This window comes from Sander vitreus, chromosome 4 (assembly GCF_031162955.1).
Source record: "Sander vitreus isolate 19-12246 chromosome 4, sanVit1, whole genome shotgun sequence".
NCBI classification, from domain to species: domain Eukaryota; kingdom Metazoa; phylum Chordata; class Actinopteri; order Perciformes; family Percidae; genus Sander; species Sander vitreus.
In genome coordinates, this window is record NC_135858.1 from 29,474,112 (window position 1) to 29,499,184 (window position 25,073).

A 25,073-nucleotide genomic window follows, 5' to 3' on the forward strand; every position below is an offset into this window, starting at 1 on the left:
GTGGGAACCAATCACAAACTGGCTTATTCACCTGGTGCACTATTGGCGGGTTTAACACGATGGCGATAGAGAAGCGACCAAGCATCTTCTTGTTTATGTTCAACAAGCTGGCCACCGAAGCGCAGCACTCCCTGGCAGCAGCCCGTTGATGCCGCTGTCGCTGCTACATCACCCGGATCGTTGGTCTGATTGGTTGAAGGACTATCCAATTGCGTACAGAGTCATTTGAGCTATGCCCGTTGATCACGCCTCTTGTGCAGAGAAAATACAGAGCAGACTCCCCAGACTAATGTTCAATCTTAAAGGTCCTATGACATGCTGCTTTTTGGATGCTTTTATATAGGCCTTAGTGGTCCCCTAATACTGTATCTGAAGTCTCTTTCTGGAATTCAACCTTGGTGCAGAATTACAGCCACTAGAGCCAGTCCCACAATGACCTTTACTTAGTATGTGCCATTTCTGTGTCTGTAGCTTTAAATGCTATTGAGGAGGAGAGGGGGGGGGGGGCATGTTGGAGGGTGGGGGTGTGGCCTTGACCAACTGCCACTTTGCTTGTTTGCAAGCCATGATGTCTCTCTTTTTCTCATGGGCGGGCCAAATTCTCTGGGCGGGCAAAGCAGAGAAAGAGGAGGTAACCTTGCGCCTTATGACCTCATAAGGGGCAGATTCCATATCGGCCCATCTGAGCTTTCATTTTCTCAAAGGCAGAGCAGGATACCCAGGGCTCAGTTTACACGTATCGCCATTTCTAGCCACTTGGGGACCATAGGCAGGCTGGGGGAACTCATATTAATGTTAATATGAGTATCGTCCACGATACGGTACCGTACGAAACGGCACCTCTGATTAATATTTAGATAATTTGATAACGGTTTAATTTAGCCACTTGATTTTTCCTGCTAAAAGCTAAGGAGTTAGCCATCACGGGGATGTATTTTGTGTCTTTGTAGCCTTTACAGAAGGTTTTCTATCCAGCCTGGAAGTTGTGCCTCTTTTCGGAATTGTTCAGCAATAAATCCAAATGCTTACATCCTAGATTTATCCACTTGATGTCCATAATTTATCAATTTTCCGTCATTTTTGCCGCTAGCTCGATGCTAGCTGCCATTTTGAATATCCCATGATGCTTTGCGAGATTGTGTTGACGTCTTTCAACCAATGGGAAGGCAGGTCCGTCATACAAAGAGTATATGGAGTGGAAAGATGGATCACTCCAGCGAATCGGAGCGAGAACAAAGGTTATAGAGTGGCAAGATAGGTCACTCCAATCTATTACCGTTCTACAGAGAAGAATGTTTTGAGATGTGGCACACATTTGGGCCTTTTTTGAAGAAATGTAAATAGTTTGTCCTTTTACATGAGTTATAATGTTCATTATGTTTATTTTTGCACTGCATGACCCAAATATATAGGAGTTGTTTTTGCTGTTTCAGAACATTGCTGTGTGTGTGATTTCAATAAATATGACTTATTATTTGATTATTGGCATAAGTGAATGTCATGAGGGCAAAAGCATCTGGACTTTTTTTGAAAAGATGTATGTATTTTGTCAACTGTATAAGTTATAATATTTATTTCTTCACAGTGTGACTCCTAATACATATGGGAACTGATTTAGACAGGAGATTGGCTTAGCTTTTATTAATATGTGTGTGATATCAATACATATCTGTGAGATTCATGTTCCGTTTTATTTATTTATTTGTCTTTAAGGTCATACAACCTTTTTTTACATTCAAGTGACCTCACTGCAGCACAAATATTCTAATAGCCCAGTTTTTCCTGAAAAGAATGTTGTTCATAAATTGACTGTAGACAACAGGGTTGATGTTTTACAAGCTTTTTTAGAAAATAAAACCAGACGGACAATGAACTGTAAAAATGACCTTAGGTTTCTGAGCGTTAAAAAACCTCATGAAGTGAAATTTTCATGCCATGGGACCTTTAAAAGATTGAGCTCAGCATCAGGTTTGTGAGAAGCATACATAGAAACTGGGGGGATGTTTTATTAACCAAAGTAACTTGTTTTCTCGATCTAGGACTCAGAATTGCAGTCAAAGTCTTTTAAATAATTGTATAAATACTGTGTCTTTGCTAAGATGATAAGACTGATTCTGCATTGGTCTGGAATATGCAAACTTATTCTTGTTTGTCAAGTCCTCGCCTGATTCAGGTCGTATCCCTAAAGACCAAACATTTTGAAGAAACTAGGTTTTCTCTTGACAGCAGTTATATTTGTGCTTTTGATACTTTATCTGAATATAACATAGCCTGGATATTGACATGTTTTGTATCACTAAATAGCCATGAGATAATAAAGGCTTTTTTAAGCCATTACTCTCTTAAGTGCTTCAGATTCCTTAAACATTTCTAAAATAGTAGGATCCCCAAACTGAAAAGCCCCACAGGGACACTTTCTACACAGCCGAGCAGCACTCCACACAGACTGTATTGTGACTGTATACTGGATATTGTTTCCTTGTCTGTATTATTGTCTGCTATTTCTTATCCTGATGAACCAGGGCTCTTTAAGGAAACACAAACCACAGGGTAGTTACTGGTGGCTCTTTATGAGGAAATGAAATGTTCAAATCTCTCTCCATCACTCCAGACTACCTTAAGGGATTCCTGTCTGTGTCACAGGGGTTCAACAGGTGTGTCACCACAGACACAGCGAGACAGATGTTTTGTTGCAGAGGCATACTGTAGGAGTGAAGTGCACAGGGCATACCATGACTGAATGGACTTAATTACAAAACAAGCATTTAAAAAAGACAATACTGTTAATACTAGGGGTGTAAGAAAAAATGTATACACTTGAGTATCGCAATATTTTATTTAGCAATACTATATTGATTTTCAAAAACGCAATATCGATTTTTTAAAATTAATTATATATATATATATATATATATATTTATTTTTTTTTTTTTCAATTTTAGTTTACGTGCAAAAATATTCATTCAATACAGTGGTTCGCGTTTATGTTATGTTTAAACCCCCTACCGCTAGACGGCTATGCTGAGACACACCACTAGTGTCCTTGCCTAACAGTGCCTAGCAGTGCCTGACTTTTTGCTAGAAGCTAACAATGTAGCTATGGCTGAACTTTGGCCTACTTTGGCATATAAAAATTAGCTCACTAAGAACCTGTGAACAACAATCCCAAACTGGCAGTTTGATTTTCTGTGTACTGAATTGTTTACCTAAAGTAAACTTCTTTGACTTGTATGCACATCATGTCTTTTTTTAAATATTAGTTTTTCTAAAATTATACTTTAAAAAAATCCCAATATATCGCCTTACGCACAGTATCGAAATATATTGAATCGTGACCCATGTATCGTGATACGTATCGTATCGCCAGATTATTGCCAATACACAGCCCTAGTTAATACGCTAATAAAAGGTTAAAATGAATACAATGATTTTTCTCAAGTAATTACAAAAATGTTTACATTTAGTAACCACAAGGAAACCACATTGAAATAAATATTTGGGACATCTCGCTTCACCAGAAGTTAACAGAAGGTCAGCCATTATAAGAAAAGACAAAAAATGAGAAAAGTCTGTGTGATGGGAGCAGTAATTTCCAAATATTATTAGTATGTCTGTAATGCAAAGTTCTAAATTGGATTACAGACAATACACAGACACTTGGGATTCTGCAGTTATCACATTAGGGTTCATAAAGAAGGCCAAGACAAAGCAGATTTCTACAAAGATCTACAAAAATGGAGATCATTGAGATCATTAAAACAAATACATTACCAGGACATATATTTTCATATTTTCTGCCTGGTTATTAAGCGTTGACAGCCGTAATAGTTCATGTGCAGTGGATCAGTGTAAAGGACACTCTGTTCATGTTCACTTCCTAACAAGCAGATTAGAGATCATAGCTAATGCAGAACTTTTCTTTAAACCTGTGTCATCTTATCATCAAGTCTTGTATCTCTACAATGATGCTAAAGTAAATGTTTAAAGTATGTCTAAAGATTATAGGTCGGACGACTAAAATAAGTTGCCACAAGTTGCCTTTTTATTGGTTGTTATGCTCAGCTTGCCTTCTGTACTGCACTTTAGCTAGTGTATGCGTTTTAAGCATTTACTGATGAAAGTTTATTGTCTGACACATGTATGGATTAAAGCGTCAAGCTGTTTGGTTCTCTTAGAATGATACATCATTCGTCAAACAATATACAAGAGGGACAGAGAGTGAAAGTAAAAAAAGGTGAAAAGACAGAGAGAAATGAAGATAGATGAGATGAAACGAGTATTTGCACACCTGAAGATGATAAGTTGATACATGAGAAAAAGAAAGAGATAAGGGATGAAAGTTGTTGAGGGGTAATGAGAGAGGACAGAGATATACTTCCCTGCAAGTTTGTCAAGCGCAGCGCTGTTCAGAAATGAAGCCTGAGGCCGTTGGCTTGTTCTGCTCCTTCGTAACACTCTGAGATTCAGCCAAAACATCTGGACTCTCTGATGCTCCGAGACACACTGCAATAATACAACCGGCTCTGCAAGTATGCATGTGAGTTTTTGTTCAGATTCATCAAGCTCACGATGTTTTTACAAGCCAAGTTAGATCAAGTATATCATTATATATGACTATCGTTTTTCAAGAGATTATCACTATCGCTCACTATTTATACAAGATGTCAAACAAACACACTCAACTTTAAAGTATCTAAGGTTGTGTGTCTGTGTGTGTGATTAACATATATTTAAAGGAGTGAAAAAATCATAGGAATGAATTCGGTAGGAATATACAGTACAAGTCTTGCAAGTTCAAACCTGTTGCTGTTTGTTTTCAGTCATTTTCTTGTGGTCTCCAACTTCTGCTCTCCCACACTGACATAGTTTCTCTGATTATGTGACACTTACAAGTTTCTATTTTCAGATATATAAAAAAAGTCCTTATAGTTCTGTGCATTTAGATCCCCTATTGGGACAAAGACACGGCAGCAATACTCACTTCCAGTTATACCTTGTTCAAACTACACGACTTTAGCCCTGGTTTTCCACTTGCCGACAGTTTTTGGAGGCGCCAACCCCCCCCCCCACACACACACACACACATACACACAAAGGGCCCAAATCAGAGGCAAATCAGCGTTGGCTCGGTCTTGCAAATCATCAAGTCTGGGAGTCCAAGTTCCAATGAGAGGGTGAGACTCAGGTTGAGGGGAAACCTGGGGGTGGGGGGAAGGGGGGGACTTTACTGTCTGTGTTGCAGACCAAAGTAGTTTTTACACCTCAGGGAAACAGGTTTTAAACAGTAATGACGTGTGGAAACAGGATATTTTGTGAACACGTGTGCCAACGACAACATCACCAAGCGTGACTACGAGGAAAGTTCAAAGAATTGCCTGGTATTATGTCATGTTCCGTGTCACTTCTCAGGGATACCTCCTGGTGAAAGATGTTGTAGTGTGAAAACCACGACTTCAAGACTCCCGATTATAAGATAGCAAGTTGTATATTGTTTTTTTTTTTTTTAACATAATTTTTTGGGGCTTCTTTTGGCCTTTAATGGATAGGACAGCTGAGGACAGGGAAGTGGGCGAGAGAGAGGGGGAACGACATGCAGCAGAGGGCCGCCGACTGGTAAGGACTGAGCATTAGGACATGGGCCGCACCCCGCTCAACCAGCCGCCGACTGGTAAAGACTGGTCTGGACTGGTCTGGACAGGACAGTCATAAAGCCAATTTTACACATTAGTCTGTTTCCATGTGTTGGGAAGTTCTCCTGCATATGTTTTAAAAGTAAGATATAGCCTTTGATGCCTCCAGAGGGAGCTGTGAGAAGTCTGATAAATGTCAAGTGATGTCACTTGAGTCAGCGTCGGATGGGTCTGAAGACTACAAGTTTGAAAATGAAATAAATCTGGTGGTGTGGAGTTAGAAAGCAGTGAAACATCTGTAGCTGCTCATCTCTGCTGCAGGTTAGAGGCTCCAGGCTACATTAGCTGCTCTTACTGTCTCGCTGTCGAGTCGAGTTGCATTGTGGGTAATGCAGGCGCCAGGTTTTGACAAGAAAGAATATTGAGTGGAATAAAAAAGAGATCTTTAATTCTGCTGCATCCGATTTTGATACTGTTTTTGATTGTCGTACGTGAATCCACCTTAAACCACGTCCCCCATCAGTGATGTCACAGAGTCCTGGAGTACACTGGTACACCGCTGCTGCAGCAAGATTAGACAGATAGACGTGTTAAGTTAACTCTTTAAGCCTATGAAAGGATGGTGGAAATGGGCAAAGGAACTGAACCTGTGTCTCTGATGGTAACACTTTGTGCAGCCATCCACCTCCAAAGCTTCACCTTTCACTGCCCTGTGACGTCAAACTACTTTCTGTTTGGAACTAAACATAAACATGGATCATTTTTAGCTGTTTGCCTTCCTCAGTCCAGTCACTCAGTGTCCCTTCGGGTCCAGAGCTGCCAGCTCAGATCCCGACACACATCAGCGACCCACAGTGCACTTGTTACCCCAGATTCCTATCGGTGCTACTTGCCTGTGCGTCAGTCTTCTTATCGGGGCTGTTTGGTGACCCAGCCCCCCTCCCTCCCCCTCCCTCTCTCTCTGTGAAGTCACCCAGAGGGCCAGATCACAGCGAAGCCAACATGTGGTTTGAGTTAGCATCTCAGAAACAAGCCCTCCATACGTGGGGTTGTCTGTGTAGTCCCAGAGCTTGTCGGTCAGCTTGTGTAGCTTCTAATTGTGTGTGTGTGTGTGTGTGTGTGTGTGTGTGTGTGTGTGTGTGTGTGTGTGTGTGTAGTTCTAATCCTACAGCAGGAAGTAAGGGTCAATTAAAATGTCAGCACACTGCGTCTCTAGAGACTCGACAAAAAAATAACAAGACCAAAAAAGAACCTGCTGAACTTTTCTTGCTTATTTCGATTATTCTGAATTCTCTATGTTCTCCTTTACTCTCACTCTCACCCACTGACAACATATTTCTGTTCAAACTTTCTATACCGCAGCCTTTATTCCCCCCCCCCTCTGTTTCTCTGCTGTTTGGGCTGTGCAGCAGCCAGGTGGAAGTTTTGGCTTTCGTCAAAGTTTATCCGCGCAGCATCTCAGGAAGCAGAGCACGGAGGGAGAAACGAACCAGCTCGTTCCACCAATTTTCTCCTTGTTTGATTATTTGATTAGCTTTCCCGCTGCATCGCAACATCTGATGTTTTCCCTCCTTGTTCCCGGTTCCACTATGCTTACTCGCGCAAAAAGTCCCTGTAAAAGGCCACTTGGATTTGTGACGGCTGCGATACGGATCGTCAAATCATTTTCTGATTGAACAGAGCGACGCTTGTTTAATCTGAAGCTGAATTGAAGCAGGCTAAACATAATAACACATGAGTAACTTTAATTGAGTCGCATGAAAATGAGTAACATGAAGACTGATGAATGCGATAAAGTCAATCAGTGTGGATAACATCAGCCGTTGCGAGGAATAAAGCCATGATAACATGACGCTGGTGAAACTGGAGGATTAGTCAGCACTTATAAAAATGAATCAGCTGCCAGCCTTCAGCAGTCATAACAAACACATTTCAGCCACATTGAAATGGCCTTTGTGGTGTTTCCAAACCTTTTGCATTTCGTTACTTAAACTCAGGAGATTTCTTTGTCCTGTGTGTCTGTTTGCAAAGAAATCTGACACACATCTCCTGTGATGAACATTTTACCTTATTAAAATTATTGCAAAGGATCATGTAACCTTCTCTACTTACTGGTTATTGTTTTAATTTGTCATTGATGACCATTTGTGTTCATACTTATTGTCTCTTTTGACTGAGCTGTGTGTAATGACACAAACAACAGTGAGATTGACACATTTTCTTTTTCATGAGCTACTTGTTGGAAATACTGAAGGCCCTGGTCGAAATATATAAGGTTAATGAGCATAAATTATTAATATAATATGACTGAATGAATGAGTTTGATTGTAAGAATGGGACTTCTGAAATTGACGTGACACGATCAGCTAGAGAGCAGACGTCTCACTCTGTTGGACTTGTTGGAACTACAGAAACTCCACTCATGGTTGCACTTTGGCGTTACAGAGATGCTCATTCTCATGTAAACTCTATTGCAGAAAACCCACAAACCAGACATGTTTTGTCATCAAGTTACTCACTAAAGTAAGTTAGTAAAGTATGTTAGTTAGTGAGAGCTGATATGACCTGCCACCGATAAATGAAAGTAAAGTGATCCAGACTAATATGTGATCTGGGCATTGTGGCCTTGACTTGTCCTCCCACTGACTCATCGAACAGCCTCATTGGTAACTGGCCGTCCCACCGGGACCAATCTGTTTGTTGGTCCAACGATATATTTATCAACTGCCTGTGCTTCTCAGTGGCACTGATACCCTGAAGACGTGCAGTCTGAGGGATGAATTGATGGCTGAGTGGCTGGATTATTTATTTGTCGGGGGTTAAAGGTCACAGCATGGCAGTGCGAGTTGGCACCGGTTGATATTCCCAGAGATGGAGAGACCTGCGTCTTTATATACCAGACCTCTTGACATGTTTGATTTGGTGAACTTCATGCACTGAGTGGGTGGTGTTAGTGCTCAGTATGCAGTATTTTAATGCTGAGCTTCTGGATAGACTTAACACAACGAGGGTATGAGTCAAAGTTACTGTATGCTGTGGAAAGAAATGAATTATGTAAGGGTTAATGCCATTCGAGGTGTCCATTGTCAGGTATTAATGGACGACGGCGAGGCGTGAACCGTCCGACGCGCAGTTCATTAATTACATGGCAATGGACACATCGAAGGGCATTAACCTGCTTATACCATGGTCACTTGCCAAATTGAAACATTTGCACCCAGCAAAAAGAAAACGCTACATATAATATTAAATGAAGTTAACTGTTCACACAACACAGTAACGTGAGCTATATAAATTAGCTGGATACATGGGTAAACCTGAATTTATCTTACCAGTGTATCTCCGTGTGTACTTCGTCCACAACAATCCCACCAATGGTCCCAAAACGTCCCCAGTTAGAGAGGAAATGCCAGTAAACATATTCTTTGTAAATCTTTACAATCAGTCCCCGAAAGAACCAAGCAGGCCTGCCTTGTTGCACGATCACAATGTTTTCAAAACTGCAGCTTGCTAGTTCGAAGTTTGTTGTTGTTTCTGTAGCCAATGGATTTTGAGAACGACAACACACAGAGAGCTGAAGCGGGGGGCAAAGCCTGTCAGGCTTTATCCTGGAAATGTACTTCTGTTGATCCAGACTAATTAAAGTCCAATGTTAGCCTTGTCTTTTGTTTTTGTTCTATTAGTCTGTCCTTCCCTTTTTGTATTGTCGCAGACAGTTTTACCTTTTAATGCTTCTATCACATCACATACTCTGAATCCTTTCAATGTGTCTTTTTGGTCCTCAGTTGGAGAACGTCATTCAGAAGAGCGTGCAGCCGGGCATCACTAACATACCGTCACACGTCGTCCACAACCAAACAGCCACCATGCTGGCGATCGGAACGAACCTGCTCACTCACTCAGCGGAGCAGACTCGCAAACTCAACGTGGTGGAAGCCAAGGTAACCAGTTGCCACTTTGCTGACCTCGTCACCTGAAAGCAGATTTCCTCGTTTGAATGTTTAACGTTTATGTTTAACACGTTCCACCAGGTGCTGAACCACACGTCTCGAATAGAGATCCAGCTGCTGGAGAATTCTCTGTCCACCAACAAGCTGGAGAAGGAGCTGCTGCTGCAGACCTCGGAGATCAGTCAGCTGCGAGACAAGAACAGGTAGGAAACTTCATTGCTTCCAAATCTCGCTTCAAGTCTGAATCTGTTGTACATTAGACACTCAATAGTGCTATATAGGGACACTTTAGGAGTAACAATTTCAAAATCAGTATGTGTACACATACAAGGAATTTGACGGGTTTTTTTTTTTTTAAAAGTGTTGTGCAATTTCACACTTACAGTTCAGTTCACACAGATTAAAATGACCGGAACTAGTTCATGTTCAGTGTTTTTTAAAGTGCTCATATTATGCCCATTTTCCATCCATCCATCCATCCATCCATCTTCGTCCGCTTATCCGGGGTCGGGTCGTGGGGGTAGCAGCTCCAGCAAGGGACCCCAAATTTCTCTTTCCCGAGCCACATTAACCAGCTCCGACTGGGGGATGCTGAGGCATTCCCAGGCCAGGTTGGAGATATAATCCCTCCACCTAGTCCTGGGTCTTCCCTGAGGCCTCCTCCCAGCCCATTTTCAAGTTTATAATTGTATTTGAATATCAGAATAGGTTTACATGGTTTAATTGTCGTACTGCACATTGCTGCAGCTCCTCTTTTCACCCTGTGTGTTGAGCTCTCTGTGGAGTGAGGCATCACACTTCTGTTCCATCTTTGTTGGGAGTCGCACATGCGCAGTAAGTACTGCTAGCTTGTCAGTTGCAGAGCATGAGGGCGTGTCATGCTAGCAGCTAGGCGAGCATTATAACGTTTGTTACAAAGTGACCACGTTTGTCTCTGAAGTAAAGGCTGGACTACAATAGAGCTGTTTGGAGCAGTTTGTGAACAGTGTTTTCTGTTGGAGATGGTAAGTCCCTTTGGGGTGGACTTTGGGATTTTTCACTTTGTAAACCTATTACATGCACAAAAAAGATATATAACACTATAAAGGAAAGGGAAAAAGCCAAAAAGCATAATATGAGCACTTTATATGATCTGCGCCGAGCTATTATTTTTCAGTAAAACCTCCTAGATTTTTGATGAAACTCCTTCAAAAATGCATATAAACTGACATCAGCAGTACGGGTAGCTGCGTCTGAATTGCCAGTTGCACAAGCAACACAGGTGTTGTGTGGAAGTCTGTCCCCCCTGTCAAATAGTGTTCCCATATGTGTAATATGTGAGCATATTGACAATCTAATATATAATAGGGATGTATGTAAATATACTGTACATACATAGGGATGAAATATAATCATGATAATATTGGAATTCAAACAAAAACTGCCACAGTTTAAAGACATAAAGAACCAAAGAACACGACTGAGGAGGTAAAAAGAAGTGTCTTTATTTAGAAAAAAAAGTACAAGAATGCAAAAAATCCAGGCAGTCAAATCAAGAACAGAGAGGTCAGGCTGAGGCTAAATCTGAAATCCACAGGCTGGGTCAAAAACTAAATCAGGATCAAAAAACAGACAGGCAATAATGTGAACGCAGGAAAGCTAAGGCACAAAGCCAATCTGGCAGAGAGCTAGTGGATGTGGACTGCTAAATATTCTAGGGATCTCATGAGGGAATGGGGAACAGGTGAGCGACAAGGATGAGCTAAAGTGATACTGCTGACAGAAGGCCGGCAGATAGGAGTGGCAGGATCTGCAATGACTGCACAGTTGGAGCACAAAGTAAAAACAAGCAAACTGAATAAATGAATAAAAAAGACTGAAATTTAAAACCATAACAAACTTGAGCAGGGAAGATATTCTGCCACTGGTACAGGAAGTACATCAGAGTCTGATGTACTTCAAAAGTTAAAGACCAAAGATAAAAGTTACCTCCTGGTAAAAGTGCACCCCTGAGGATACAAAAACAACATATGAAGAGTTCATCTGCAAAAACAGATGAAATAAAACAAAAACAAAAACACCAGTTTTATTGATGTTCCCTGGACTGCACCAAAACAAAGAAAACAGGATTTAGGAAAATATATATGTTTTGCGAATGAACTCTTAATATGAGTTAATCATAGTCAGTCAGTGTCCACAGTTAGAATCTGAACATGTTGACATGTTAATTGTCCCGTCTCTCTTACGTCATAAGACCATTCAACATTACCTGTTATCTTCCTACTGTCTGAATCTCTGATGAAGACATTAATACATCTCTAAATATTTAACAAATAAACCAAACACACTGCTCATCATGACCAGTGATAAAGTATATTGTAATGTCTGTCCAAAGCTCTTCTGTGTCTCTGCACCGCAGCCATCTAACACCCAGACACACCAGCCTACTGTTAACCAACTTTCAGCTTTAAAGGACAATTCCGGTGCAAAATGAACCTAGGGGTTAATAACATATGTGTACCGAGTTGACCGTTCTCTGGGACATGTTTTCATGCTAATGGAATGTGTCTCTAGCTTTAAACAAGCTACCGCAAACCGGTGGTTAGCTGCTAACGCTAGCTTTCGGGGCAGATGGTAAATCGCTATTTTATACCACTAACAAGGCTCAAAATAGCACCACACTTCAACGGTAGCATAATGAAGGTCCCTACATGTAAACCGAAGCATTGAGAACTTTGTAAGTGTACAGACAGTTTATTAAAAAGATAGATTATAAAGACAGTAGCGTTCATGTTTACATGAGGGCGTCATCTTGGAAAACAGTCATGAGCAGTCAAACGACGAACGCCGTGCAACCAGTAACCAGTAACATAGCTTAAACACAGCGTTTGTGATTCGACTGGTCATGACTGTTTTCCAAGATGGCGCCCGCATGTAAACATGAATGCTACTGTCTTTAATCTATCTTTTTAATAAACTGTCTGTACACTTCATTATGCTACCGTTGAAGTGTGGTGCTATTTTGAGCCTTGTTAGTGCTAGTTAGAAAGCTAGCGTTAGCAGCTAACCACCGGTTTGCGGTAGCTTGTTTAAAGCTAGAGACGCATTCGATTAGTATGAAAACAGATACCAGAGAATAGTCGACTCACTACACATATGTTATTAATTGTCCTTTAAGGGCATTTTCAAGGCAAAATAAATTTCATAAATAGCTTCTATTGTTTTAAAGTGCTCATGTTGTGCTTTTTGGCTTTTCCCCTTTCCTTTATTGTGTTATATATCTTTTGTGTGCACATTATAGGTTTACAAAGTGAAAAAGCCCAAAGTCCACCCCAAAGGGACTTACCATCTCCAACAGAAAACACTGTTCACTTAACTCCAAACAGCTCTATTGTAGTCCAGCCTTTACTTCTGTGACGAACGTGCATCACTTTGTAACACTAGCTGCTAGCATGACACTCCCTCATGCTCTGCAACTGATTAGCTAGCAGTACTGTGCATGTGCGACTCCCAACAAAGATGGAACAGAAGTGAGATGCCTCACTCTGTAGCTAAAACAGAGAGCTCAACACACAGGGTGAAAAGAGGAGCTGCAGCAATGTGCAGTACAACAAAAAGATGGTGTTTTTTGAAAATTAAACCACATAAACCTATTCTGGTACAACCTCTAAAATACAATTAATGAACCTGAAAATGAGCATAATATGAGCACTTTAAATCCTGTGCAGACATGTTTTAGGACACATAGGAATACATTGCTTCAAACAATAATCTGTGGGTGATGTCTGAAAACAGTTGAATTGACCCTGAGTGGGGAGGGGGAGGGAGACAAGAGCCTTATCAGTGATTTCACAACTATAACAGTGAGAACATTTGAAATACAAGCAAGTCATTAGAGATGAAGGAAATATGTCCACAGCTGTTGCTGCGAGACATGCCAATATTTGGAATCACAATATTTTCACTATTTTTCACGGTGAGGTGAAGTTAGACGGTGTGCTGAGCGGTAAAACATGCAGAGTAATTATCAAGCGTGTTCTCTGTTACAGTAATAGATATAATACAAACAGAGAGGCAGATACCCAGTGTGCGAGGGTGTGTGTGTGTGTGTGTGTGTGTGTGTGTGTGTGTGTGTGTGTGTGTGTGTGTGTGTGTGTGTGTGTGTGTGTTCCAGTGTGAGAGGTTTTACATTGAGTGTTAACTCTTCTCTTTAATTAACTCTCAGGGGGCATATGTCTTCGTTTACGGTAGAACGACAGTTTCTGTGGACTTCGGTGATGCATGAGGAGGCTTTAGCCTCACATGTTCACACTGATTTGACTGGGGGAGTCTTCTCGCAGACAGATGCTTTCAGTTGCTAACAAGCCACGCAAGCTCCAGCTGTCTTGTTTGGAGCTAAGTGTTTCTGTTTTTGTTCTTTTCATACAAACTTCTCTCTTTTTCTTCTCATCTCCTTCAGATCATTCAGAGGATTTTTTTCACTCCAAGTTGGCTGAACAATGCAGATGTATCTTCACTTTAATTAACGCTGCCCACGTCAAACCAGCGTCTGTTCAGTTCCACTTCTGTCCTTGTTTGGAGTTTATTTAAATTCACTGTTTATTGCAGAGTGAATACCTCATCAGGGAGGTGTAGGTGGACTATTGGGCCAACAGTTATCAGGGTTTCTTTTAACCCTTACCATGATAGTTGGCTAACCTTAACCTACTCGTTTAAGTGACCTAAACGTAACCACATTTGAACCACAGAGGTGGCAGATCAGGAAATGCTCATATAAGTCTTATTTATGAAGACTCTGACAAGCAAGTTATTTAGTTGTTTAGGTACGTGGACTCCTCTGCGTGCACAGTACTTCTCAAAAGTCATATTTTTCCAAAATATAGCTAAATAAAAAGAGTAAGAAATAAGAAAAACAGTCTAGTTTTGACTTGGTGAGAAAGCATTCTTGAGCTAATCCTGTGTGTTTTGAGAGGTCCCTAAAAGCCTTAAAGATAGGAACAGTTCACAACCGCGGAGCATTTTACCTTAAAATATGGCAATGATGTGTTCAGAGAGCTGGTTCTGATTATTTTGGGTAATGGTCAGGCCGATGAGCCACTACGGGATGAAGGCTGCGACAGTGTCAATTTTTACCTAAGAATCTGGCATTTCTTTTACCATTACCTAGCAATAAAAAAGTGTAAACGTTGCTGTGAAAACATGTATAAAAGCATGGACATAACACTGATGAAGTTTTAGTTTTTGTTAGTCACATACAGGTTTTTGCACTCTTGACGTACTACAAAACAGTTTGATGCTTCATGAAACACATCGGACTTAATGTCCCTTAAATTTATAATTTCCTGGTTTTAATTTTCTCATAGTTCTTTGTTGTAGTTTCACAAGTTTGATATTTGATCAATCTTTTGAGTCTTTTTTTATTTTAAAAGTCCAAATTCTCTGCTTCCAGCTTCTTAAATGTGAATATTTCTTCACTCCTCTGTGACAGTAAACTAAATATATTTGAGAAGTGGAAAAAACAAGACATTTGAGGAAGTCATCTTGGGCTTTGGGAAACATTGATCCACATTTTTCACCATTTTCTGACATTTTATAGACCTAACAACTACTCCATTAATCGAGAGAAATAATCAGCAGATTAATGGACAATGAAAATAATTGTTAGTTGCAGCCCTAAACTCAACATTTAATATCTGTGTTCAAATAGAAAAATACTTTTTAGAAAGAGTCAGCTTTATTTTCTGTGTTTTGGATGTAGTTGGGGATGTGTGCAAACTCATTAATCCACACACTCATGCTGTACAAACCGCAGCACCACGTCGATCAGTGGCTCCCCATCAGTCCTCATCCCACTGAATGATGTTGGGTCGTTCATGTGCAGGTCAGCATGTTGAAGTGATCAGAACCAGCAGCTGGTCATGTGTTTCAGCTCCCATTGTGGCCAACGTCTCACCTACGGATGTAAAGTGATACCACTCACAGGTGGAACAGAGCCACATGTGGAGGGTCACGTCTGACTCTTGTCAGCTACACTTCAGCACAAACTGGACTTCAGGTTCTACAGTGTGGTTAGAAAGGCTAACGGATGTTATATTAACAGATCTCACATTACATTCAATTCAATTTAATGTATTGTCATTCAGCATGTTAGACACACGGAGAACGAAATTCGGACCAGCAATATGGCAGTGGCAGTAATTCATTAGCCTATGGTTTAAATATAGAATAAATAGGATAAGAAATAGGATAATAAAATCAGTTCTTTAAAAACAATCAAAGTGGCAGTATTTCAGGGCATCAGCAGTCCATAAAGTGCATCAGCAGTCCATAAGGTAAAGTGCATACAGTTCAATAAATGCATACAGTTCTTTCTGTATGGGGTGTTAATGTACTGATATTCACAGGAGAACAGGGGAGCCTAAATCCTCCTGGTCTATCATCCTCCTGCAGGGCTGGTAAACCTCATTGGTCCAGACTGAAATATGTCAACGACTATTTGATGGATTAAGATGAAATTTTGTACAGGTGTTCACGGTTCCCAGAGGATGAATCCTTTCCTCATCCCCTGACTTTTCCTCCCGTGCCAACACAGTTTTCACGTATCTTGTGAATTACTATCTACTTCTCTCTACTTGATGTATTTGTACAGACATTCATGGTAACCAGAAGATCAACCCTGCTGATTTTGCTGGTCACCCGACGTTACCTCTAGCGCCACCATGAGGTGAAATGCTTAAAAACAAAGCAAAACATTTTGTACAAACGTTCATGTTCCTCTCAGGATGAATTGTACCACATTCTTCTCTTAACACCACATATTCTGTGCTAAGCTTGTCGCGTGGCGACTTGTTTTACTGTAAACTACGGTAATTAATCTTGCAGCAGGAAATGAATCGGGACATTAAGTCCCTGAACGTTAGTGATGAATCTACTTATACAGAAGGTAATGAGATACTTCATTTCAAATAATGTATTTTCCTGATATTGGACAATAGCACAACGTATTTAACGTATTAGTGAGTTATTCTGGGAAACATTGGAGATGGAGATACATATTCCCACCCGACTCCCACAGCCCCCCCCCACCACCACACTTACTGTTCTCTGAGCCAGAAAAGTGAGTGTGAACTGGAAATCAGTGTGTCAGTGTCCCATGTTTCCCTCTGAAGCCGCTGCCACTCCTTCATCAGGTTTCGTTCACTTGGCCCCCGTGTTGTTGATGTAACTGTGGGCTGGCGTCTATTTCCAGCAGCTGTACTGCTGGTTCAGCTGCAGAGATAACGTGAACTGCAGTCTGCTCTGGCAGAAAGAATGATGGGCGGTTATTAATCTTTATTTCACTGTTTTACGGCTTCTCTAACATGAGGGAGTAACTCAGGAGTAACAACCTCTGGGCCATTACAGACAGATTTGTAGTACAAATAGTTTGGTTTTTTGTTGGCACACACACACACACACACACTGTAAGATAGTCTGATAATAATATGACACATTCCAGGAGTTATTGTGTGATGACATAGTAATTTACTTTCCCTCAGTCTGCCGTCTCCACTCCTTAATTTAGTTATTGCCTACATTTCCCAGAATACCTTTATCCAGCTGCTACAGAAGTGTCTGTCTGTGCTATATGTTATACGTCTTCTATACGTTTTTCATTTTAACATAAATGATGGTGGGACATCAGAAGTCGGTCTCTGCTTCTGACGGACTGAAACTAACACCTGATCAGTTTAAGGCTGATGTTTTACTGAGACTTTCCTTCATGAAAAACAACAGCATCACTCGTTTCAAAAGGTTTCCCCAAAACGACATTCACGTGACAAAGCCCTTTACCAGACGCAGTATGTTGTGAACAAACAAAAGTTCTCTTTGCATACCGTGTTAGTCACTGAAACTTACTTGTGTGTATCTTTGAAGTCTAAGGCTGCATTCACACACACACACACACACACACACACTGCAGCGGTCCTCTAGCCTGACAAGCCAGACCCACATCAACATGTTGGGTCTGGGAACACACCATTGGCAGGGCTCAATCCGAGGGGAGGGATAAACGGTTGTCTTTCAAATTCCCTCTGCACGCAATAAGATAGCGCTACAACCAACCAGAGCAACGCTAGTTGATAGATTAAACTTTTGCCGTATCCGGTCGTCAAAACTCTGAACACATCTTCCTTTTTTAAGAATGACTTCAGCGCCGTTCTTTGTTCTTTTCTCAAAGAAAAGCTTAACTCCAAGTCTGCGGCGAAAAAGTTGAGACCAATTTAACAGTGCATTTTGAGGTGGTGTGAGAGTCCCGTACAGGAAACAGGAAACATCACTGCCTCTATTGCTGCCACAAGGAAGTTTAACAACACTAAACACAAGCACTGAACTGCCCAGGAGTTTGTGGAACAGCTCTCCGTCTCTTTTCTCTCTCTCTCTCTTTCTCTGTGAAATGAAGCTGTCTTCAATTGCGTTCAGAAATGTTGAGATCTATAAACAATCTGATGGAAAACAGTAATTGTGTCAGTAATAAAGTCTACTTGTGCTACATTGGGGGGTTAAAGAACACAACTTGGCGTCACACAAATGGGCCGTTTCAGTGACACTCCCGCCGCCTGCGGACAATCGGAGGAGGGCTTTCTTTGGTCTGAACGCGTGTTGACAGGATTTCCTTCCTCACAGAACATTGGCAAAGCTGCAAAGTATTTTCCTCTTTTCTTCTTTACTGTCTTTGTTGACGCATTGCAGTATATCTTGGCATGTTACCGCCCCCCTGTTGTCACACCCGACACCACCGATGTTCTCTGTGTTCTCTGTTGCACCTGTAACCACACAGCAGTGTTGTCACGTAGGGCTGGGACGGTATGGATTTTTTCTTACCGCGGTTGAAAAGCAGGGTGCCTTAAGTGAGTGACGTCAGCGCCCGTGCGGTCGCGAAGGAGAGCGAGCGGTAACGGAGAGTAGCGTACGAGTGCCGCTGTGAGGAAAAGAGAGAGGAAAAAGAGTTAGCAAAGTTGACGTAAAGTGAGACACAATCCATGTCATTAGACACAACGTGCAGACATGTGCAGGTCAATGTTTTTTTTGCGGTGACGGTGACAAGCTCACGTGACCGCGGTAATGCAGTAACCGTCCCAGCCCTAACGTCACGGTGTCCTGCAGTGCAACCTGTACATCACTGCAGCAAGTACTGGAGGTCAGCAAACACAAGACCTTCACGAGGTGTTGACTGACTCTTTAATCACATGTTTAATGTTGTGACCATGACGATGAAGCTCCCATAACCTTAAAAAAGTTTAGAATTGAACCAAAACCACAATGTTTCCCTAAACATAACCAAACCTTAATAATAATACATCAGATTTATATATCACTTTTTAAAGTTCTCAAAGACGCTTACCTCACCCATGTTGTAGTCATAATTTTGTATTCACAAAAGTATAAACCGATTATTATTTTTTTACAGTAATTTATAGCAGATTTGGAAGGCACAGAGGCACACAAACTCTGTTGTCCTGTTGGTAGGGGCGTCAAAACAACCTATTTTACAACGCAATGGTTTTATCAATGGTATTATGTCCTCTGTAGCCTGTTTGGAAATCTCTTGATGTCATGTGACCTGTGGCCAGATCTCTGTAAGAAAGAGAACAATGCACACTGGCACCAAACAGACATTGCTGCATTGTAATGCACATGAAAACATGAAAAACATGTACACATCTTGTGAGTCTGCTGTTGATGGAGTGTCTAAAGTCTTTTTTTCTCTGTCCGTCTGTCCATCAGTCGTTTGGAGAATAAAGTTCAGAGGTTGGAGTCTCAGCAAAAAGGAGAGCTGGCGGACATGAAGGAGGAGAAGAACAGACTGCAGGTATAGTCCGTGAGCATCATTAGCAGGTGTTTGGACAGGTGTTTGTGTAATGCCTCAACTATATTATATTATGTGTTTTAACTATATACTATGAATATCGCCAGGATTACTTTATGTGAATCAATTAGCAACATTTATGAGGCCGAGCTTTCAGTGTACAGGATGAGGTCTGACCTCATGAATGTAAATTGTACAGATCTAAATGTGCGGAAGATTTATTTAACTGTTTCTACGCATTCACTCTACTCTAGTCCAAGCTGGCTGACATAAGCATAAAGAATATCAATCGAAACAAAAAGTGAAGTGCATAAAATATGAACAAAAGCCAGAGAGTAAAAATCAAAACTCCACTTTCATGGATGGAGGAAGAAACGAGGGCTCATCACTGTTATAAATCTGATGTATGAAATCCACACTGACTGAACCGAATCGTTTGCTCCCAGTCTGTCGTCAGGGCGCAGATGGCGGCCATCGAGTCTTTAGAGAGGCAGCTGAGGGTCGCCAGCAGCAACAACACGGCTCTGCAGAGGCAGCAGGCTCAGCTAATGGAGTCTGTCCACACACTCATTAACATGGTGGCCACTACTACAGGTACACACACACACACACACACACACACACACATACACACACACACTTTCTCCAAACTTTGTATTTTAAAGGGGTGATAGAATGATTATATAGGGTATTTTACACTGTTCCTTAAGGTCTCCTAATAGGGTATGTAACATTGGTTGGGCTGAAAATTGCCCGAATGCTGTTTTATTAGGCCCTTAATTACCCTGTGAATATGGCTCTATTTGGAACAAGAGCTTTTCTTCCAAATATGGTATGCTCATTAATATTTAGATGAGCTGTGTGCTGATTGGTTTGAGCGAACCCCATAGAAACACATTGGAGACGAGACAGCAGGTCTCATATTTCAGACACTGCAAAGGTATACTCTCGGTTTCTCGGTTACTGGACGACCGGGGCTCGGGGGTCCGCGGAACTCTGGAGCTGCAAGCTAGGCTATGTGTCCCATTTAATCCTATGGGAAAAGATCGTTGCTATACTGTCAGCATAACTTTCGTATATTTACAGTTTGAATTTCGTCACGCCACTTACATAACATGTACCCCAAGGTCTTATAAAGCTAACTATGGTGTCCAATTTCAATTTAATGCATTTTGGTGAAAATTAGGGATTTCGTTAGCTGCTGCTGTCCCTTCAATCCTATGAATCGCGGCTAGCTGCAGGCCCTGGAGCTCCATCAGTGCCTCGGCATTTTGTAGTCCAGTAACCCAGAACCGGTGACTTTGCGCGGGTATGGAGCGCCGCGGGCTTCCCTTCGTGACGGAGGTCCAGCTAGCTCACAGCGAGCCGGAGTCTATGAAGTATGACACGCCGGGCGGCGAGGCAGCACCGGCCGCTGTCACGTAGCCTGCTGAGCTCCTGCTGAACTGCGACACACAGTCCGACAAAATTTGCAATTAGCCATCAATTTTTGTAAAACGGCCCATATTTGACCTCTACGTAGTTGATTTCTCGCACAAAAAAGTCTCAGAGGTGAATTTAGTAATTCAATAGCGGACCTCTGGAGATCTGCATGACCTAGCTAGATTCAGAAGACTAAGATGACCTCAGGTCAGTGGTGTAGCCTATGCTAATGTTGGGGCGTGACAAAGACTAGGATTTGGGATGCTGACGTCAGCTTCCAGCTTTGTTGAGATTCGCCCGTTTTCAGCGTCAGTTTCAAAATGTGAGATTTGCAGAGGATAGGGGTATCAATGGGATTTTGAGCTTCTATGTATGTCCTATTTATCCACCGAACTGTCGTTATTCAACTATGACAAGGTAAAGGGGAAATGTATCGTGACTTTTTTTGTGGCGATTTTTAAAATCTATTCTTTTCCCTAGAATCAAAGTTTTTTGTTTTGTTTTGTTTTTACCAATGATTCACCTAAATATTTCCTGTTCTTATGGTACCGCCGCAGAAGACATATAACATATAGCACAGACAGACACTTCTGTAGCAGCTGGATAAAGGTATTGTGGGAAATGTAGGCAATAACTAAATTAAGTGGAGACGGCAGACTGAGGGAAAGTAAATTACTATGTCATCACACAATAACTCCTGGAATGTGTCATATTATTATCAGACTGTTTAACTGTGTGTGTGTGTGTGTGTGTGTGTGTGTGTGTGTGCGCATGCGTGCGTGCGTGTGCCTGTTCAGGGTCACCTCCCAGGGACCAGATGTGGAGGGACTGTGCAGATGCTTACAAGGCGGGCCACTCTGTCAGCGGCCTTTATAACATCTACATCGGTAACAGGACTGAACCCGTGCAGGTAGGACCGCTGAACCTCCATCTAGGTTCTCCAGTTGTTCCACTCATCTTATTTATTACATTTTCCACAACAGAACATGTACACAAAGGCCAAAGTGACCGACATGAACTCATGGATGTATTAAGAGAACGCACGAACTCCAACAACGACGGCTGATAGACGGCCTTTTGTACACCTTCGCTTTTTGAAGCGTGAAGGCTACCGTAGCTGCAATACTGCGTGGCGAGAGAGAGTTGATTGCGATATATGATCTCAACGCTAGATGGGAGTAATTCTTACACAATTTAGCTTTAAGACTGACCCATCAGTGTGATGAAAACACACACTGGACTTAACAGAGCTGAAACAATTAGTAGAGTATTCGTTCTACAGAATAACATTAACTATAAATGAAATGAATATCGTGTCACTTTAAAAAGCAAAAACTGAAAAATTGTCAAACTGTTTCTGATTTCAGCTTTTCAGATAAGACAATTTGCTGCTTTCCTTCTTGTCAGATATCTATAATATGACGGTGTATTAGGGCCATTGTAAGTAAAATTAAATTAAAAAAGATAATGATGGATTATAATTGGAGAATTGATTATTTTAAGCCAGCCCTACCTGGCTTAAAATAATCAATTCTCCAATTATAATCCTTCTTTGTGTGTGTGTGATCTGATATTGATTAATAAAACATTTGAGGGTTGCTTCTTGCTTGTACACATTACGCAGAAGTTCTTTTAAGATCTCTTTTGTATCCAAGCTAAATTTGTATTGTAATTTGTAATCTGAAATTCCCCTAACCTCATTGATTGATCCGGAATATAATTGAATCAGGACCTTGTGAATCGGAATAGATTTGGGAAATCATTGGTGATACCCAGCCCTAGAGCCAGGGGAGGGGAGTAAAATTGTGAGAATTATAAGTCATACATGTACGCAGTCTTGCATAAAGTACTTGAAAGCAATACTTGAGTAAAAGTACAAGTATATTACCAGAAAATGACTTTGGTAGAAGTTAAAGTCACCTTTTAGAATATTACTTGAGTCGTAAGAAAGCTTTTTTGCACACCTCTTTTGTCGGGCAGGTGCGTAGGATATGATCAAAAGTAGCGGATCAAAAGCTTAGAGAAGAGTCCAGCACACTGACCATTACGCAAACAATAATTTCTTTAGAAAAATACGTTTCGTAACGAAACGTTGACCGAAACCGAAAGACTGTTGTATTTTTCTAAATAAATTATTGCTTGCGTAATGGTCAGTGTGTGGGACTCTTCTCTAAGAATATTACTTGAGTAAAAGTCTTAAAGTATTTGATATTTACTGTACTTAAATGTCCCATGGCATGAAAAATTTCACTTTTTAATGAGGTTTTTTTTTTTAACATTAATGAGTTCCCCCAGCCTGCCTATGGTCCCCCAGTGGCTAGAAATGGCGATAGGTGTATACCGAGCCCTGGGTATCCTGCTCTGCCTTTGAGAAAATGAAAGCTCGCCCAAGAGAATTTGGCCCGCCCATGAGAGAGAGACATCATGGCTTGAAAACAAGTGAAGCATGGCAGTTGGTCAAGGCCACACCCCTACCCTCCGCCTTGCCCCCCCCCTCCTCAATAGCATTTAAAGCTACAGACACAGAAATGGCACATCCTAAGTAAAGCTCATTGTGGAACTGGCTCTAGTGGCTGTAATTCTGCACCAAGGCTGAATTTAGGGAAAGAGACTTCAGATACAGTATTAGGGGACCACTAAGGCCTATATAAAAGAGACTTCAGATACAGTATTAGGGGACCACTAAGATCTATATCAAAGAGACTTCAGATACAGTATTAGGGGACCACTAAGGCCTATATAAAAGAGACTTCAGATACAGTATTAGGGGACCACTAAGATCTATATCAAAGAGACTTCAGATACAGTATTAGGGGACCACTACGGTCTATATAAAAGAGACTTCAGATACAGTATTAGGGGACCACTAAGGCCTATATAAAAGAGACTTCAGATACAGTATTAGGGGACCACTAAGGCCTATATAAAAGAGACTTCAGATACAGTATTAGGGGACCACTAAGGCCTATATAAAAGAGACTTCAGATACAGTATTAGGGGACCACTAAGGCCTATATAAAAGCATCCAAAAAGCAGCATGTCATAGGACCTTTAAGTATCAAAAGGCATTCTATGATATTAAATGTCCTTAATTATTAGAAGTAATAGTAAAAAAAAAACACACTTTGATTATGAACTTTATTTTGGCTCTCTTATAGTGAAGCGTAATATTCAGGGTTTCCACACCTTCTTATACATCAAATTCAAAGTCTGACCTTAACAAAGAAAAAAACAGAAACAGAATTTTCATTTTTTTTTGTTCACTCCAACGTTCGAAAACATTTATTGCAAGTAACGAGTAACAAAGATGCTGAGGGGAAATGTAGTGAAGTAAAAGTATACATTTTATTTAGAATATGTAGTGGAGTAAAAGTGAAAGTTTTCAGAAATATAAATAATCTGTGAAGTACAGATACGTGAAAATTCTACTTAAGTGCAGTAACAAAGTACTTTGTACTTCATTACTTTACAACACTGCATGTACGAGTAAAAACTTGGATACAAACAAACCAGTTCTAAATCGATGTTGACCTGATTTAGATTATTACAGTATCTAACACTGTGACAAGTGTCAGACTAAATTGTAAAAACAAAGTGTCTTTTTTTTTTTTACTTTTTCCTCTCTTCCAGGTGTTCTGCGACATGGAAACGAGCGGTGGCGGCTGGACGGTGTTCCAGCGGCGATTTAACGGCAGCGTTGACTTCCAGAGGAGCTGGAGGGAATACAAAATGGTCCGTTTGTCCCTTAAGAGCGATGCAATCTAATGTCACGGTCAGAATAAAAAAATGTTTGGATCACTGAACCCCACCTTCTCCCGTCCTACAGGGTTTCGGGGACGTGTTTGGAGAACACTGGCTGGGTAACGAAGTGATGTACCTGCTGACCAGTCAGGGCCAGTACTCTCTGAGAGTGGAGCTGAGGGACTGGGAGGGAAACCCCGCCCACTCCCTGTACGACCGGTTCACACTGACCAGTGAGAGACAGCAGTACAGGTAACTAACAGTTACACACACACACACACACACACACACACACACACACACACACACACATATACTGTACACACTGATGATATAATAAAACAGAGCCAGTGTGGCGTCTATCTCTAGGATTGGTTCACAGGAGTTTGAGCATCACCATGAATTAAAAAGTATAGAGAGAAATGATTAAGTGATTTGATGAACTGGATTGACATTTCATTTGAAACAATGTTGCGCTGATAATCAGCTGGGCTGTGTTAA

The 25,073-nt window shown here is 41.2% G+C and overlaps 1 protein-coding gene across 2 annotated transcripts in view; it reads left to right on the top strand.

Moving 5' to 3' along the window:
• The window catches only part of angpt4 (angiopoietin 4), a 71,546-nt gene that overhangs the window by 39,305 nt on the left and 7,168 nt on the right, over positions 1 to 25,073 (top strand). For both annotated transcript variants that reach the window (XR_013501915.1, XM_078249291.1), the window contains exons 2-8: positions 9,416 to 9,571; positions 9,662 to 9,783; positions 19,328 to 19,412; positions 19,856 to 20,003; positions 21,629 to 21,741; positions 24,462 to 24,563; positions 24,658 to 24,824. Coding sequence is in view for 1 of the 2 variants with exons in the window: in XM_078249291.1 (XP_078105417.1) it covers positions 9,416 to 9,571; positions 9,662 to 9,783; positions 19,328 to 19,412; positions 19,856 to 20,003; positions 21,629 to 21,741; positions 24,462 to 24,563; positions 24,658 to 24,824 (893 nt within the window). In the remaining variant the exon portion in view is untranslated. The remainder of the gene's footprint in view (positions 1 to 9,415; positions 9,572 to 9,661; positions 9,784 to 19,327; positions 19,413 to 19,855; positions 20,004 to 21,628; positions 21,742 to 24,461; positions 24,564 to 24,657; positions 24,825 to 25,073) is intronic.